At 32.3% G+C, this 18,157-nt stretch overlaps 1 protein-coding gene across 4 annotated transcripts in view; it reads right to left on the bottom strand.

Annotated features, from left to right (window-relative positions):
• Positions 1-18,157, bottom strand: part of XRCC4 (X-ray repair cross complementing 4) — a 217,539-nt gene that overhangs the window by 115,066 nt on the left and 84,316 nt on the right. For all 4 annotated transcript variants that reach the window (XM_039875002.1, XM_039875005.1, XM_039875003.1 and 1 more), the window contains 3 exons: positions 10,091-10,257; positions 3,521-3,673; positions 2,147-2,253 (listed from right to left, as the gene is read on the bottom strand). In XM_039875002.1, coding sequence (XP_039730936.1) covers positions 2,147-2,253; positions 3,521-3,673; positions 10,091-10,257 — 427 coding nt within the window. The remainder of the gene's footprint in view (positions 1-2,146; positions 2,254-3,520; positions 3,674-10,090; positions 10,258-18,157) is intronic.

The raw sequence follows: 18,157 nt of genomic DNA, 5'->3' as shown, positions 1-18,157 counted from the left end.
TTAAATACCATCTTTACTAATATCTACAAAAGGTACTCCTCCCCGAAACTCCAAATTTGTATATCCAACTCCTTATTCAACACCTAAGAATTAATGTTTCTAAAATAGAGTTCTTATCTTTCCTCCTGCAGTCTCCCCCAACTCGGTAGTCAACTGCATGCCTTCAGTTATTTCAGTCCAACAAACTTACCACCATTGGTGTCTGTCTTTCTTTCATGGCCCAAACCCATTTCATCAGCAAATGCTGCTGCCTCTAAATATATCTAGAATCTGTCTTGTTATCTTCACTCAGGTCTAAGCCACAATCATTCTTCATTCATTATTGAACTAGCATTCCATCAGATATATCTTCTTCTATTTTATCATCCTATAGTCTATTCTCAACACGACAGTCAGCTTAATCCTGTTAAAACTGAAAACACTTATTTGGAAAGATAAATGTATCCCTACGTTCACTGTAGCATTATTCACAATAGTCAAGACAAGGAAACAACCTAAGTGTACTTATGGATGACTAGATAAAGAAGATGTGGAACATATATACAATGAAAGACTACTCAGCCATAAAAAATAATGAAATATTGCCACTTGCAGCAACATGGATGGATGTTGAGAGTATCATGCTAAGTGAAATAAGTTACATGGAAAATAAAAAGAACATATGATTTCACCCATATATAAAATATAAAACAGAAAGCAACAAATGAACAAACAAAACAAACTCACAAATACCAACAACAACAGTATGGTTACCAGAGGGAAAGGGGGTGAAGGGGATGAAGAGGTTAAGGGGGTCAAATATATGGGACAAAAGGAGATGAGACTAGACTTTGGGTTGTGAACACACAATACAATGTACAGCTGATGTATTATATAATTATATGCCTGAAACTTATATAATGTTATTAACCAATGTTACTATAATACATTTAATTAAATTAAAAAAAAACAACCTTATCAGATAATGTCATTTGACTGTTTAAAACCCTATAAAAGTTTCCAATATAAAAGAAAGCAAAAGTTGAAATCATTACTAGACAGCCCTACACATGATCTGGCCACTCTCTAGTCTCATCTCCTAATTCTCCCTATCTTCATCTTTCCACTTTATCCATACTGCCCTCCATACTACTGCTTGAACACACTGGGCGAGTTCCCCACAACAGGGCCTTTGTTTTTAACTGCCTTTCCAACTAGCGTGCTCTCCCCACAGGCAGACTTGTCATCTCACTGAGGCCTTTTCTGGTACCCTGGCTAAAATCACAACCCACTTCCTATTCTCACTCTGACATTTTCTATCATCTACCCCTGGTTTATTTTTCTCTTTAGCACTTAACATATTTTATATTAAATTTATTCATCTTGTGATTGTTTGAATAGAATTTAAACTCCATGAAAGAAGAAATTTTTGTGTTTTCTTCACTACTGTATAAAAAATTTTCCAGTATATAATAGGCACTCCAAAATATATTTGCTAAATAAATGAGTCAAACATTAATTTTGAGAATACTGGGCTTAATTCATAACCATGAAAGTATAAGATGAGTTCAGGGGCTTCTGCCTCTGAGAAATCTATAAAACTCTAAAAAAAAATCTATGGTTTTAAAAACCTGCTGGGTATTTGATCTGAGGTACTGAGGCTCAGTTACTTTAAACAGAACTGCCATTTCACCTTCTCTTCTCATCTACCCCATCTCACCCAATTACAATTCCCATTCTTAAAAATGAGAGAAGGACTCAAACTCAGAATAACCTAAAGCATTCTAGATCACCCTGTTCCATTACCCATCCATAGCTCTAGCTAGATAAGATCTCAAATGTTAAAGGCAGCCAGCTTTGAGCTGGAGATATTTAGCGTGAAGGCTTACATTGCTTATTGCTTATGCATTCTTGTTTAACAAGAACAGTATACCTTGATTTGTGTATGTGCGTGCATGCTTGCTTATTTTGTTGTTGCTAATGAATTACTGCATTTTACAATAAATGCTCATTTTTAACATAAAGTATTTGACATTTTAGGCTAAAAAGCCTAAAGAATTTTATGTAGAAAAAACTTTTTCATAACATTTTTCATTATAGATTATTATCATTAGAGTAGTTAGCCCAAGTGAGATAGTCATAAAGGAAATAAATGTATCTATTTTACCTGGAGCTAACACAGAGGGATCCGGTATGTTTTCACCTTCCTCATCAGTACTTTCATTGTAGACTGCATCTCTGTCAGCGGTCATTTCAGAACATGTTGCAGTTTCCCTAGAAAGAGCAAACAGTAGACTTATAAATTATTGGCTCACCCCTGGCTAAGTATCAAGTTCACACTAAGTTATTACAGAAGATATCTGTGGAAAAACATTGTAGTTAAATAAATATACACTGAAATATATATGATTAAAATGAAAGCACTTCCAGAGACTCATGGACATGGACAATAGACGAGTGGTTACCAGAGGGTAAGCGGGAGGGGGAGAGGGGAGATAGATGGAGGAAAAGAAATTTAAAATAATTTCTTCAACAAAAAATAAACAAATAAATAAATAAATTTTAAAAATAATAAAATAAAAAGTAATGTGAAAGAAAAAAATTAAAATTAAAAAAAGACATTCCAATATAAAAAAAAGATGTAAGCACTTTAGACTGTACGTTAACCCTCTTAACAAGTTTCTCTTTTATCTAATCTAAATGTGGTTGAGTGCTCATTATAATTAACTCTTAAATCAATTTCTTATCACTTATTCATCTATCAAAATACTACTCTTCCAACTTATCTTCTGTGGGTCACAGTGTTCATTCAGTATTCTACTGATCTCAAAGCAGTTCTGCATTTCATTTGATCTCCCGAAAATTCTGAGACAAGCACCTTTATTCTTATTATGAAGATACCCAAGTAAGGTACAGAGAGTTTAAAGGACTTGCTCAAAGTCATGGAGTAATAGATATCAGTGCCAGAGCAGCATGTGAACTAGGGCTATCTGACATCAAATGTTATATTCTTTATATTATGTCATTAGTAAATGTACGTTTTCTCTCAGATTCAAGGCAACAGACCCAAACCTATATCTGCAAATGCCTAAAATAATTGTCCAAATCATACAAGCTATTAGTCACCTATGATTCTTCTTTAAAAATCAAGCATATATCCACTCTCAGAACTACTTGATTCTAAAATTAACTATTCCTCAGACATCAAAATTACAAATGTGTTCAATTCTGTAGTTTTACAGATGATGAAAGATTTTAATTAATACATTTCTTAGTGATGTCTAAGAATTAAAGAAATAGTATTTAGATAAAACTCATGTCGGTTTCATGATTTAAGTGTAGATGTGACAGTTGGGCAGACACGGAGAGATCATGTTGAGAATTCTCCAGCACACTTCATCTAACAACTAGATCATCTAACCCCAGACTGTCAAATGGTCTCATATTACTAAAAAGTTGATACTTAACTTTCATTAAGTTTGGGAAGAAATTCCACTTAAATTTATGCATCTGCCATCTTAAAATAGAAAGGTCAAAATACCTTTCATGCTCAATGTTCTTTTCTAGTTCTTGAACTTCACTTAACAATTTATGTAAGCTTCTGATTTTTGCTTTCTTCTCATTCAGCACTAGAATAAAACGTTTATAAAGATCAGTCTCCACAGCTTCCTTAGCATCCACACATTTCTCAAACCTAAAATGTAAACAGACAAATAAAGAAACCATGAAGTTTTTCTTAACATTACTATTATTCAATCTAATATGAAGATAATTTCAAGAAAGCTCTTTAAGGAAAATACAATTAAAAGTCATTTTATATGTTTTCATTGATTTAATATAAAGTTTTATACATAGTTAAATAAATAATTAGAACTTATTTATTAATATTAGTAATTTATGTACTGAGATAAGGATCAATACAGCAAAAAACTTTTAAAACATCTAAATGACTAAATGTAATAATTTATTCAAATCTCTGGCTTATTTCCAAAAGAATATTTTTATGGGAAAAATTTCAGACAGGGTAACTAAAGCCTATTTCCTATCCTTTGTTAATATTACTATAATAGTAACAGTAATACTGTTTTGTGATTGATTTATCTAATGTTTTCTCTAAATTGTGAACTGCTCCAAGAACAACTTAACCAGTTGTATCTTATAAGCCAGCATCACAAACACAAACACATACACATGTAATGAATGAAAGTATCCAACTTAAAATTTCCAAGGAGAAATTAATGAAACAGCAAATGTGAAACACTATATATCTTCAATATTTGACATATAAGACAAAATATAAAATTGTCTATCATTTCTAATTCTTTCTATAATGTTCAAATGAGCTAACAAGCTATTGTATTAGTTTCGATCTTCCAGATATATATATAAAGAAAGCAAACTAGCAGAGGTTGTATATACTTGATATGTGATATGTGCATACACACATCAAGAATAAACATCTAAAGATTTAAATATAAATTATTTTATGTAAAATATTCTTTTAAATTTAGTCTAGCTCTGCCTAGTTTTCTCTTTATAATACTGTTTCTACTTCTGTGTTCTATACAAGTATCCTAGTATTTTTATTATATATACAATATATTTTTTTATTTATAATATATAAAATATGTTTTTCAGGGAAATATTTAGAAATAAAATTGTCTAAATTTGATACCTTTAATATATATGCCCTTATGTTTTCAATAACATACCTACCTAGAGATGCAAAGAATTAGGGCTTCTTATCGGATGAAAAAAAAAAACATGACAATATATGGGACCAATAACAGCACTCATAGCGCAGCCATTGCCAAGGCTGTGAACTCATAAGGTTTGACTGTGTGTCTATTTTATGGCCTGCTTAATCCTTAGTGTCTAGCATAGTGTTCTGTATTTGACAGAAGCTGAGTAGCTATGAAATAAATGAATAAAGTGAGTAAGTTAATATGGACGTCTTATAAGGAAATGGAGAATCAGTGATTCTGAAAAGTATATATTTCACTCTTTTAGCAGCTATTCACCATTGTAACAGTACTACTTTTCATCTTCTAAAAAAATTGTGGTAAATATTAATATAACAGTACTTCTTTCATCAGATGTAGCTCTCTGAGAAAGAAGCACACTAAAAGCTGTAGGGTAAAAAAAGAGCCAAATTGAAGAGTTGCCAATATTGATGGCTTATTTTGAGCAGGGACATGTCACTGCATATGTATTTCATATGCATTGTGTTAACATAAATATTATTTCTCATTTTATTGTACTATTTTCTAATGGAACACAATAACAAAAAATTTTAAAAAGTGAATAGGACATATGTGCCATTAAAATACATGAATATATTATAATAAAATACTTTAAACCTATGCAAAGTAAAAATCAATTATAAAAATATACACTAAATATCCTGTATAATTTATTATATGGAATTTTAGGAATAGTAACCAATTAATAATTTATCTGATTTAAATATATGTTTAAATGTCCATATAAAACAGGGGTCTCCAACCCCTGGTAGCGGTCGATGCATGACCTGCTAGGAGCCGGGCCGCACAGCAGGATGTCAGCAGCTGGCAGGTGAGCAAACCAGTCCCTGGTGCCAAAAAGGATGGGGACCGCTGATATAAAACACTTCAATAATTCTTGATTGAAAGAATGTGCACTTATAGACATGAATTAAAAATGAAAATAAATATCAAAATGAAATATCATGTAATCTGTCTAAAGAATATTGTTAATCTAAATAACTAGTTTCACAGCCACATTGTCAAAGGCGACAACATTCCTGTGGTTGAAGAGCAAACAGAATGAATGGCATCATGTGAGTTAAACTTGCTTGCTTTTAGCAAAGCTTTAGGATTTTGTTACTCTCAAACTTCTGATCATCAAACTGGCTAACACTTCCTAAATAAAACTGGAGAGCAGAGGTTAGCTGGAACAGAGTATTGCTATGAACAGTTTCGGAAATAAACTTACTCTTAATTACTAATTTATCAACAATTTCAGAGAATACTATCTTTTTATGAACTATTCAGTAACTGAGAGGTACCTACCGCTCCTTATACCCTATATTTAATGTCAGTTCTCCCTTATGGCATCATGATGCTATTATGCCTTCTATATTACTTGCTTCCTGCCAACCTTCCACTTTAAGATTGAACAAGGTGGGACCACTCAGTGGAGGAGAAACATGGATTTACTGCTAAGTTTAGTGATACTAAAGGAGAACTCATATACAACTGGATCAGACCACAACTAATCCAAGGATCATCTCCAAGGCAAAGCACAAACCCGATGAAATTATAAATAACTTCAAACAGGAAAGGCCTAAATGATGCTTCATCTTTTCAATAGTGACTAGGACAACAGAACAATATGTTAAGTTTAATCAGTAACTGAGGACTGAGGTATCTAAAAGCTTGGACCAAAAGATAGTAATTAAAAAAAAATTTTAAAGAATAAAACTGAATGTGAAAAAATACTGAATATTCAAAATAAAATATTCCTGAGAAAATAAAGAATCTAAGAATAATAAGTCAAAAAACAACAAAAATAAGAGCAGAAACAAGGCATTTTCATATAGAAATAACATCCAAAAAACAGAAAAAGAGAGATTAAATGATAACCCAAAATAAAACAACAGATAAATAAATGTGTATATGTGGTACTCAGAAACAGTGAAGTAATCCTTATATTTACAATCAGCTCTGGCCAAATTTATATCCAGGTCAGGGTTATATGGCAAAAGAAAATATTAATAGAGTTCAGAGAACAAAGAATGCTAAAATGAACTGGAAAAGAAAGCAGTGGTAAAGAGACTTAATAAGCCTTAAGTGCTGAAGAAGATGGTAAACAGCTGTTCCTCATCCTTTCTGAGGACAGAACAAGAGGAAATGGCCTTCAACTATACCATGTAGTACTCATATTACCAATAGATGGAAAGAAGAATTTTCTGACTGTGACTGTGCTTAAACACTGTAATAGGCTACCAAGGGGAGTTGAAGCTATCTCCTGAGGTCTTTAAAAATTGGACTGAATTCATCTGGATATAATGTGATCCTAGCTTAAAGGCAGAGAGATATAGCAGAAAGGCTTTCAAGGTCTCTTCTATTCTAATGATTCGATGAGTGTCAACCCAATTCAATCTGCTGTAAACTGCCTCAAATTATAGGTTTAATAACTAACACTCAGAATAAAGCTGGAGAGTTTCTAACTTGATGTCTGAGTGCAAACAAAAGACCTATTCAGTAACATGGAATGTGAAAGTTGTTATTTAAAATTAAATAGGAAAAACCAGTGAAATAAATATAGCTAATAACCTACAGATTCACATACAATATTTCTGTTTTCTCTATCTAAACTATACAAAATTAAATTAATCCAGTAATGTCATTTCTGTGAAATGGAGCTAAGACCACAGTTATTAAACAGTAAATAAAAAAATAACAGCAAATATATGTTAAAAGTCTACATATTAAATCTCATTTTTAAATCATACTATAATTCCTCATTCCTTACTCAACCTCTGTTTATTCTCCACTGTCATACCAAATGGACTCTGATTACAATAATGCATATTTAAATAACAAAATATACAAAAAATTTTCATTTTTTTCCTTCTAGAGAGTCATTATCTAAAGATATGTTTTGCAAAATATGGAATATTACTCAGATTTTTGGTAATTCATATTTCTCCTCTTAACATGTCAAAAACATTTCCCATGGTATAAGCACATGTGCATATGACTGCTTTCTGTTCATATACTATCCTATTGTGTGTTAAATATATTTTAGACCTATCTACCATAGCTTATAAGGAATTCTCTGCACTATTTTATGTTCTTCTCCCTTTACTCCCTCTGGCATACACAATACACAGTCTGGAACAATGATGGAAAGAAAGGATTGGACTGTGGATGGACACTAATAAAAAAGTAATCAGAGGCTGCCCAGAAAACTGAACTGTGCCAGACCTAACATGATGACCCCAATTAATGATGCTCTACTTTCCACGTCCTGTTACCTAACTCAATACATTCATACTCTATTTTTAATCTTTCTGAAGACTCTTGATCAGTACTACTTGCCTCATGGAAGCTGGAGCTGTAAATCTTTTGCTCATTTTCTCATACACTTGAAAGGCTATTGAGAGGAAACACTAAAGAAAGTACTGTTTGGCCACAGCCAAAATGTATTTATAGCTCCTTAAAATAGCCCCTTTTCTCTTCTGACAGGAAAGAAAATCAAATTTGAGAAATAGATAAAGCTACTAATCTAACATCCAGTATATAATCAAGCACCTAGAATTCTCTAGAGTGGACTCTCTTTCCTCTCAGTTTGAAGCGCCAACCCATCAGCACATATCACCTCTGAGGAAGGTGTCTGATCCAGTCTACAAAAGCTGGAGCACACTAAGGCAGGTGATAAGATACATGGCTGTGCTTCTGATCAAATAGAAAACCTTTTGCCACAAAAACATGAAAGCACTTTCTAGATAGGTCAGAAATAGCAATCAAGCATCTGTGGGCCACATATTATATGTACCCTCACACATATTGTTTTACAGCACAGGGCACATTTTCTCATCTTTGTTCCCTGCTGCTTTCCATTCTATAGCAGTGGTGTTGAATACTAATGAGAAAATACCTCTTTCAACCTCTGGCAGACATTTTAAAGCAATTTGTTCAAGTACCAAGTATCCGATCTGCATTTTTGTAGGCAATTTGTGGATCAAATTTCCTATCACCCTGAGGGTATTTTGAGTTTTAAGTATAATGGCTTATCACGACCATAGTCATCTCCTTTGATTTATTTTGTATATAAATAGAAAAACATACCCAAACTACAGATATAGGCCCCAAAACATGCTTCTGGCATAGATATTTGATATTGATTCATACAAATTAAAAGTTAAAGAGAAAAAATAACTTATTTTCCTGTATGGTTTCCTAATATTTATACAGTTTTAATCTGGTTTCATTTTTTTTTATAATTGGAGATAAAATTAATTCAGAGCTAAAAAGAGAACAAAATACTTTCTTAGTAACTTACAGCCAAATATAACCAGGTGTTAGGAACTTAATTGTGTATGACTTACATTAATTAATATAATTGAATATACAGAAACAATTTCTTTTAGTCAACTTCATTTTCACAAACATATTGATAAAGCCCTTATTTCCCATGTGCTCCCCATAAATATTTACTAATATCCACAAAAAACAATCTCGATGATTGCCTTAAAAAGACCCTAACTAGAATAAATGTTCTTATGTTTTGGAGCTACTACTGGTTTGAATAAAAGTTTTAAAAATCTACTGGATACACTGAATGTAATAACAGTAATAATCATCATATATTTCACATCATTCAGATGTTGCAAGATTTATATGCACATATACATATTATATTACATATGTCTGTAGAAATATAATGTTCACAACATACATTTTATTTTCTTCAAACATCGTTTCCATAATAGAGTAATACAAGCTAACCCCTGGGACAGCCTAGATTATAACATAGTTAAGAAAACTTATAATTGAGAAGATAAAAAAAAAGAAGAGGTAAAATCAGGAAAATAAAAGGCTTTCAAATGTCTTTTCCAGTAGTCACAATTACCTCATATTTTAAAAATGCTGGTAGTATGAATTTTTGATCAATCAGGAAAAATAAGTCTCTTTTAGAAGCCAGAACACATCATTTCAAATAGTTGCCATTCATATAAAGATTCCAAATAAGGAATAAATTGTTTCATGTGCTCATGTCTTTTTATTCACTATAAATTCTGTAATTTGAGCTACATTAATCTTTATAAATATTAATTTCCTACATTTGATTAATATCAATCGGTTCTGACTCTCATTGCCCAATTATTCCTTATCATATATAAGTTTGCCAGTGCCACCAAATACCAATGACCTAAAAGTGTTAATGTACTACTATAATGTATTAATAGTGATCAATAATTTAGTTTAATCATGTTAAGTAAAGGTATAACAGATTTGTTTTAAACATATACTAATCTAGATATGTTATAAATTTACAAATTAACTTAAATCAAAACAATCCAAAGAGAGCTTAATGTTACAATACAAGCGCATCATACGCACACCGTTTTTGAACATCATTCCAATCTCTCAGAAGCCTTTCATTTTCTTTCTGCAGGTGCTCATTTTTGGCTTGATTTTCTGTGATGGTGTCCAGGCAGTCACAAATAAGTTCTCTGATGACCTCAGCTGGGCTTGCAACTTTCTCCAGGTTGAAGGAACCAAGTCTGAACTAGGATGAAAGGAAAAGATGATTAGCTTTGGGAGACTATCAAAATCGAGCAGTCCAGTGATTTCTTCCGAGGGAAGAAAAGTTTAGGATTCAAATACAGTACATTTACCAGATCTAAATACAATGAACAAAAACTAGGCAACTTCCTGCTTTCTTACTAAAGTTTATCATATAAACTAACATGTAACTAAGAATAATTTTTATGTGGTAAGTCGCTCTCCCACCTCCTAGCAGAAAAGAAAAAAAAACATAAACACCATATTAGCACACAATCATCTGTTTGCTACAACCTTATTTAAGTCATTCTGCTCAGTTTAAGTACAAAATTTTTGCTCTTTCTTTAGAAATAATTACAAAACTTTACAAAAGAAGGGGAACCAGATTAGGAAAAACATCCTTTATTTCAATGTGTACACTCAGTTGTGTTAGGCTCATATATGTCACCAAAATTAAATAATCTGAGCAATGTTTACCAAAATAAGACTTGGAAAAATTCTAAGAATTTTTATTCTGTTGAAATTATTGCAATTTGTCACATCGGATTTATTTCTCTTAAACTTAGAATCGAGTGGTCTAAAGCACTTGCGGTTTTCTCATATAATGAAATGAGTCCATTTAACAAGCATATAAGTTTAAACAGAAAGTTTTGTCTATGTAAGAAATACATAAATTAAAAGTAAATTTGAGAATTTACTTTTTGAAGCTTCTCTTAACATAAACAAACACCCACACAAAATAAAAATAAAACTTATCAGTATAGTATTATTTTTTCAAGCCCATACAAAGAGAAAAATTAAGCTTATTTTATTAGACAACAGATTACATTACCAGTAAATCGTAAATGCACAAAATGATTTTGTATTCTCTCATCACGACTGTCAGGCAGTTTTGACTAACATGGACATTTTTAGAAAAGAAAGTTTATCATCACTTGAGAGTTTCAACAATACCAAATGAATTATGAATTTGTGGCACACTTTGATCCTGAATAAAGCAATTGGTAAAATACAAATACAGAGATAAACACAAGCCCACGCCCCTAACCTTCTACCTTAGACGACAGAGGAAGAAGGGATCAATTCAAAAATCACTAATAAAATGCAATTTCTTTTAAAATATCATTTAAATGTATATATTTAAAATTCCATAAGAGATTGCCTAAATCTTTTTTCTTGGCTATTCAGTATAGAATAAACTTAAAATGTCATTTCTTCTTAAGAGTAGGCAACTATTTTTTTGGTTTCTATTTTCTAATTATATTCGCTAGCTTTTTCCTTTAACAAATGTGAACATCTGCTTTATCCCAAACAATAAAAATAAGCAAGAAGTATCTAGAAACTCAATCCAAGAAAATGATTTTATATGAACTAGGCAAATTATTTTTTAGAAAAATTCGGTTTGTACATGGTGCAAAAAGAACCAAAGAAGGAAGCATCCTTCCACTTTCCTTGCTGCTGCTCTAGCCTGTCCACATCATTACAGATGCAAGGGTTCTCATGCTCATTCGCACTGGAATTTGATGTGGGCTTCATATCAGCCCTAGTGAATTGTGAAGCATAAAATATTTCTGTGGTCTCTTTATTCAGCCCATCCTTATACTACCCCTCAAACAAAAAGTAGCAATTTAGGGAAGTATTGTCTTTAAAACCAACAAATTCACACAAAAGCTGTATTACATAGTTGTGTCAATATTAAAATCTTTCACTTTAGTTTTTAATTTGACATGTAAGGCAATTAACATGGCTGTTCTTTATTAGTTCTGTATTTTCAAAATAATCTACAATATAAAATCAGGACTTCAAATGGTATACCAGAGTCAGAAACTACAAAGTAAAGACATTTTGAAAGCATATTTCTTTAGAGGCATGTGTAAAAATAAGTTTCTGTTTTGTAGTCAGTTCTCAAGATCTTATGGAGAATTCTGTGTACACAGACCTATCCTAAACACCTCATTTAGTCTATTATCTTCTAAGATTTTAAAGCTATTTCTTTATTTTTCTATGTAAAAAAGTTGAGAACAATTAACTTTTTTAACGTTGTCAATTCCAAGAGGTTGCCCTAGCTGGCTCTAAACTGTTATCATTTTAGCTAGTAGAACAAACAAATAAATAGCATTTTTCATCTGATCTGTATTAAAATTCTCAATTTCAAAAAACATTCATTTTCTTTAGCTCGGTCTTTGTTTATTATGGATATCTGTCAATTCTTTAAGTCCTAGATTAAATGCCACTCCCCCTTATCCATCACTTCAAAGCCCAGATCAAGTTCTCTAACTATTTCAGCCTACACTGACTTCTCTATTCATCACAGAGTTTTTTCTCACATAATTTTTCACTCAGTTTCATCCTCCTTATATTTTTCTCTGGTTGTTTCAGAAATGCAATCTTTTCTTTTAAATTTCTAGCTCCTTAAGAACAAAGGCTGTATCTTATATTTATTCCATAGCCTCTACAATATCTTGCTCTGCTCTACACATATGTTAAGTACTCAATATAGACTTGATTTTTTTTTTTTATTGGAATGGTCCTTAAGAATTAGGGAATATAATTATAATGGGGTAAAGAAAAGAATTGGGAGAGTGATGCTCTGAATACAAATTAATAAATATTTAAAGCAACATAACGGTATAAGGAAGTTTTATTTTATAGAATAGTATAATTTAAACAAAAAGAACATAGTTAAGAAACTGCATAACAGCGGTTGATACTGTGATAATACATAAGTTTAATAAAACCTAGATGGATTTGTTTTTTAAAGTATATATTAAGTTATATACTCAGTTTTCAGGTCTTTGAAGTGGGCAGTACCAACCAATTCCTGGGAAATTCCTTTTGACCATTCTGAATGTGTCTAGAGAGAGGAGGATTATTGAGGTGTGAGCTGATATTCTACTTAGAACATGTCAACTAAAGGGTTCGAGTTTTGATAAATGATCAAAGTAGTCTAAATAACTTCGCAGAATTAATTGTTGTTACTGTCCTGGAAACCAAGATATAAAGCTCAAGGAAAAAGAGGGATAAAGATATTTCGATGTTATTACTAGGCAAACAATAGTCAGTTGGAACTCATCTTTTTTCCACTATGTTTTTAAATTTATTTGTATCAGAGTAAAGCTTAGTTGTTATCTACAAATGTGTACACTTAAAAAGTAAAGCCTGGCCATTATAATTTATAATATAGGATATTTTGTCAATTGTAGACAAGTACATAATTGCATATGCACAGTTGTTGTAATATATAGTTTTAAAATCCTAGTAATATAGGAAATCAGTCAATTTATATAATAAAAAAGTGTATTACTTTGGCCAAGTTATGTTAATCATCAACTCTAAGTACTTTGAATCAACTATATTTTTACTAAGATCTTTGTACCATGAACTCTTTGGGTTAGTGACCTGCTGAAATGTTTACTTTAGATTTAAATAAAAGACATTACAAATGAAACTTCTAAAGCAGTAACATATCTAAGTTGACAACTGGTCCCATTTATCGCCAGAACTGAGAAAAGAAACCTGACAGGGACCCCTTCTAACTGAAGCCATAAGAGAGCTATGTTGTGAGACTACTAACCTTAACTTTTCAACTGTTTTCTTGCCCACCTTTCTTACAACTCAAAAAAAAAAAAAAAATGCTTAAACATCTTAAGATGATCATATAATCAAGCAAGGCTCTGTATATTTTAGATCCGTAGCTTCTTACAATCAAAATGCAATAATCTAAAAGTAAAAAATATGCTGAGTTCTAATTAAAGTGCTACAAATTATTAGCATTTTAAGATCAGGCTATGTGCTTTAATATATTATTTAGTATAATCCTAGAATTCTTATTTCGGTCTTCATAATTGCAAAAATCATTTGTGGGAGCCAGAGAACTCTTGAGAACAAAAAAACCCCAAAAGTCTGTGGTTAAGGAATCTCAGAAGTTTCTTTTACTTTGAACGACTATAAATGTTCACTCCATTACTGTGTTACAATAGAGATGATGAGTCTTGGTTCATGGGAAATACAGTAAAATCTAGATTTACCTTAATTAGGAGTTATAACTAACAATGAAAACTTATACTATAAATTCAAACTCAACTGGAAGGCTTTTCTTTAAGAAACTGGATTGAGAGAATGGTGCTGACAGCAGAGGTTGCCTATTATTTGCCTATTACTTTATTTTTGGTATTAAGTGCTGATAAAAAAAATATTGCCTTGGATTTCCTGACGCACTTCTAGATCTCACTATACTTATCTAACAATAACATGACAGTATGTTTCTCTATCTTCCACTTAGACGCTAACCGGTAATTTTTCTTGGAACGGTCTCTTGACCCACTTCTCCTTTTTCTCTATAGAGTTATAGGGTTATTCACAATCACAGCTTCCATTAGTACAGATAAGCTGAAAATTGCCAAATGTATATGTCTAGGTGGTGCCTCTCCTAAATTCCAAACTTATATATATATTTAATTCCTTTTTGGAGTGGTGTTACTAGTATGTCCTATATGAACCTCAAATTTCAAATGACAAAACAGAATTCATTGGTCAACTCCCTCACTACTAAACTAGCTCGTCCCTATGTATTCCACTGGACATTCACCATTCTTTCAGTTATACTTGGGTGGTATAGTGGGTGTGAACACCAAACATAGCATTATGTTATTTATTTTTACATGGTGAGACATAGAATGCATGCATTCATTCATTAGATTTTTTGAGTCTGAACTATGTACTAGGCATATGGAGGCACTGCTGTGAATAAGAAATAAAATATATCTATACTTTAGGAGCTTATATTTCAGTGGAGAGAACAGATGATGCACACGATCAAATAATAATTTCACACTGGAATAGATTCAATGAAGAAAATAAAGTCAGTAATGAGATAGTAACCAGAGGGGGGAGTATCCATAGAAAAGCCACGCTGGGCTCTTGACCCATGGAAACCATGTTTCAGTGATAAATGTGTGTGGTTTCAAGCTGCTAAATTTGGTTTGTTACTCAACAACACAGAACGAATACAAATATGCTTTAAGATTACCAATCTAAAAAAAAAAAAAAAAAAGCAAAACAAAAAACTCCCTTATTCCCATATACCAGATTCCAGCTACTGTCCGTTTTTCTGCTCCTGTCCCAGCAAAACTTCTCCAAAAATGTACCTGGTTTCTGCACTATCCAATACAGTAGTCACTAGCCACACATGGCTATTTACAGCAACTAAAATAAAAAATCGGCTCCTCAGTAACACAAGCCACATCTTAGTACTCAATAGCCACATGTGGCTAGTAGTTGTTCTACTAAGAGAGCATAGGTAAAAAAGATTATCATCTCAGCAAGTTCTTTAAAAGAGCATTAATCTGTTCCTTCATTACATCCTTTTCTCTCTTTAAATACTCTGCAATGAACAAGACTTTTCATAATCTGGCCCATGACTACCTCTCCAATCTCACCTCTTATCATCCTCCCTACCTTTGCTATCTCCAGCCACTTGCTTTCTTTATATACTTGAATAAGTCAATTATTCCCATATGTAAGAAGCAAAATGATGCTCCTCCAACGATGTCTACACCCTATTTCCTGGAACTTGTAAATGAAAAAGGGAACTTTGCAGATGTGTTAAGGTTATAGAGAGAGATGCAAAACTGCTGGCTTTGAAGATGGAAAAAGGAGACCATAAACTGAAAAATGTAGATGATTTCTAGAAGCTGGGAAAAGGCAAGGCAATAGATTCTCCTGTAGAGCTTCCAGAAGGGAACACAGCCCTGTTGACACACTGATTTTACCTAGGTGAGACCCCTGTGTTGGAACTTTAAACCTACAGAACTGTAAGATAGTGAATTTATGTTTATTAAGCCACTGAATTTATGGTTGCTACAATAGCAACTGAAAATGAAAACACTGTGGTACGCTGAATAATGGCTGCCCAATGATGTCCACATCCTAATCCCCAGAATCTGTGAAAATTAATTTATATGGCAAAAGGGACTTTGCAGATGTGATTAAATCAAAGATCTTGGGATGAGGCTATTATGGATTATTTGGGTTGGCCCAATGTAATCACAGGGTACTTATAAAAGGGAAGCAGAAAATCAGACTGAGCAGAAGCCAATGTGATGACAAAAAGAGAGATTGAAGTGATGCACACAAAAGCCAAGAAATGCAGAGAGCCTCCAGAAGCTGAGAAAATAAGAAAAGCACTAAGTTTTTGGTACTTTGTTACAGTGGTAACAGAAAACTAATTCAGGGTGCTCGAACATTCTTCCTAGAAAATTCTTCTCCCTGAACTGCACATGCTTTTTCCTTCATTCAAGTCTGTTCAATGGTATCTCTCTAGAGACACTTTCTTGACCATTCTAACTACAATATAACCATCCCAGAATCCTCAAACAGGCCTACAAAGAAATGCCAATAATGCAGATATTGAGAAACAATGTTTAATAATCTTCATAGCAGGTGCTATCATCTTAAAACATTTTATTTATAAATGTTAGTCTCACTTCCACACCCTCAACCTAAGCCCCATACTCATAGTAGGTATTCGAAACATGTCTGTTAACTGAGTCAATGAATACTTGGTCATAAATGCTGCAACTACTTCTCTGGTTTGGCAATATTACTTACAGAGCATTTACATTTTAATGTAGTCAAATCTAAAAACAGTTTCCTTTTAAGGTCTTTGCAAATCAGAGAAAGTAACTACTCACCTATATTTTCATTTTTAAATTTCTTTCTCCAAATACATAACCAATGTTTCCTCACCATTTATTCATTGATCTATTTTCTCCCTACTGATATAAAATGCCACCATTATTAGAAACTACATACTTACATATGTATACTTATATGTTCTTCAGTTTCCTATTCAGTCTCATTGGTTGTTATCCTTTTACTAGTAGTGGCATGCTTTTTAAATTACCATAGCTTTATAATGTGTTTTATTATTAAGGATTCTAAGTTACCTCTCATAATTCTTTGTTTGGAAATTGTATTGTCTAGTTTCGGCAAGCATATTCCTAGAAATTTTGACTATGAATTTCAGATAAACCAAAAACAAACAAAAAAAGCAACTAAAATATACTAGGAATTTCGTTTGGAATTATATTCATTTTCAAATTATTTTATAAGGAATTACCTCATTTCTAATATGAATTACAGTGTAAGGCCTACATTCAGAACCATTATATTTCTTCATCTAATCAAGTATTAATTTTATGTCCTTTGGTAAAGTTTTTCATTGCATATTTTGAATCAGACTCCATACACGGCAACTGATAAGACTACAAAACGACCTATAGATAGCAATATGAAAGTAACTGCCTGACTCAGCCTTATTTTTTATTATGTTGATTCCTTGGTCATATAAAAAAAAAAATCGTGTGATATATGGGAACCTTAGAAATTTCTATTTTAGAATCCCACTATTGGCATTTATCTGCAGTGGAATCCTGACCAAGCAATTGTAAGCACCGTATTCAGGAGATTCATGACCAAAATCTAAGAGCAGGTCATGAAGGATTTTACAAATAAGACACAACAGAAATAATATCTAAGGGCACAAAAAACTCCTCTCTCTTGAGTCAGGCCTCACAAAAACAGTAACCAAGCAAACACTGGACAAAATATAATACAATAAAATATCATGCTTTGAGATGCTTAGGCAATGTAACTTAATAGGACATAGTATGAATTATCATGGATTATTTCTGAATAGAAACTAGTTTGCCTAGTAACAATTGCTTAGGTCTTTCATAACATTCTCTAGGAAAATCAAATTAAAATAGTAGAATCCTGTATTTATTTTCGTGATTATAAAATTCTGGTCCTTTCACATTTAAAAATTTCAGAAACTTAAGGCCAACCTCCCCTGTCCCTCTCCCAAAGCACAGAACTATGCTTATTTGATGGAATGGCATAAC

This window comes from Pteropus medius, unplaced genomic scaffold, assembly GCF_902729225.1.
Source record: "Pteropus medius unplaced genomic scaffold, Ma_sr-lr_union100, whole genome shotgun sequence".
In the NCBI taxonomy this organism is placed as follows: Eukaryota; Metazoa; Chordata; class Mammalia; order Chiroptera; family Pteropodidae; genus Pteropus; species Pteropus medius.
Note: the sequence above shows the minus strand (reverse complement) of the source record. Positions and strands in the feature narration are given on the sequence as shown.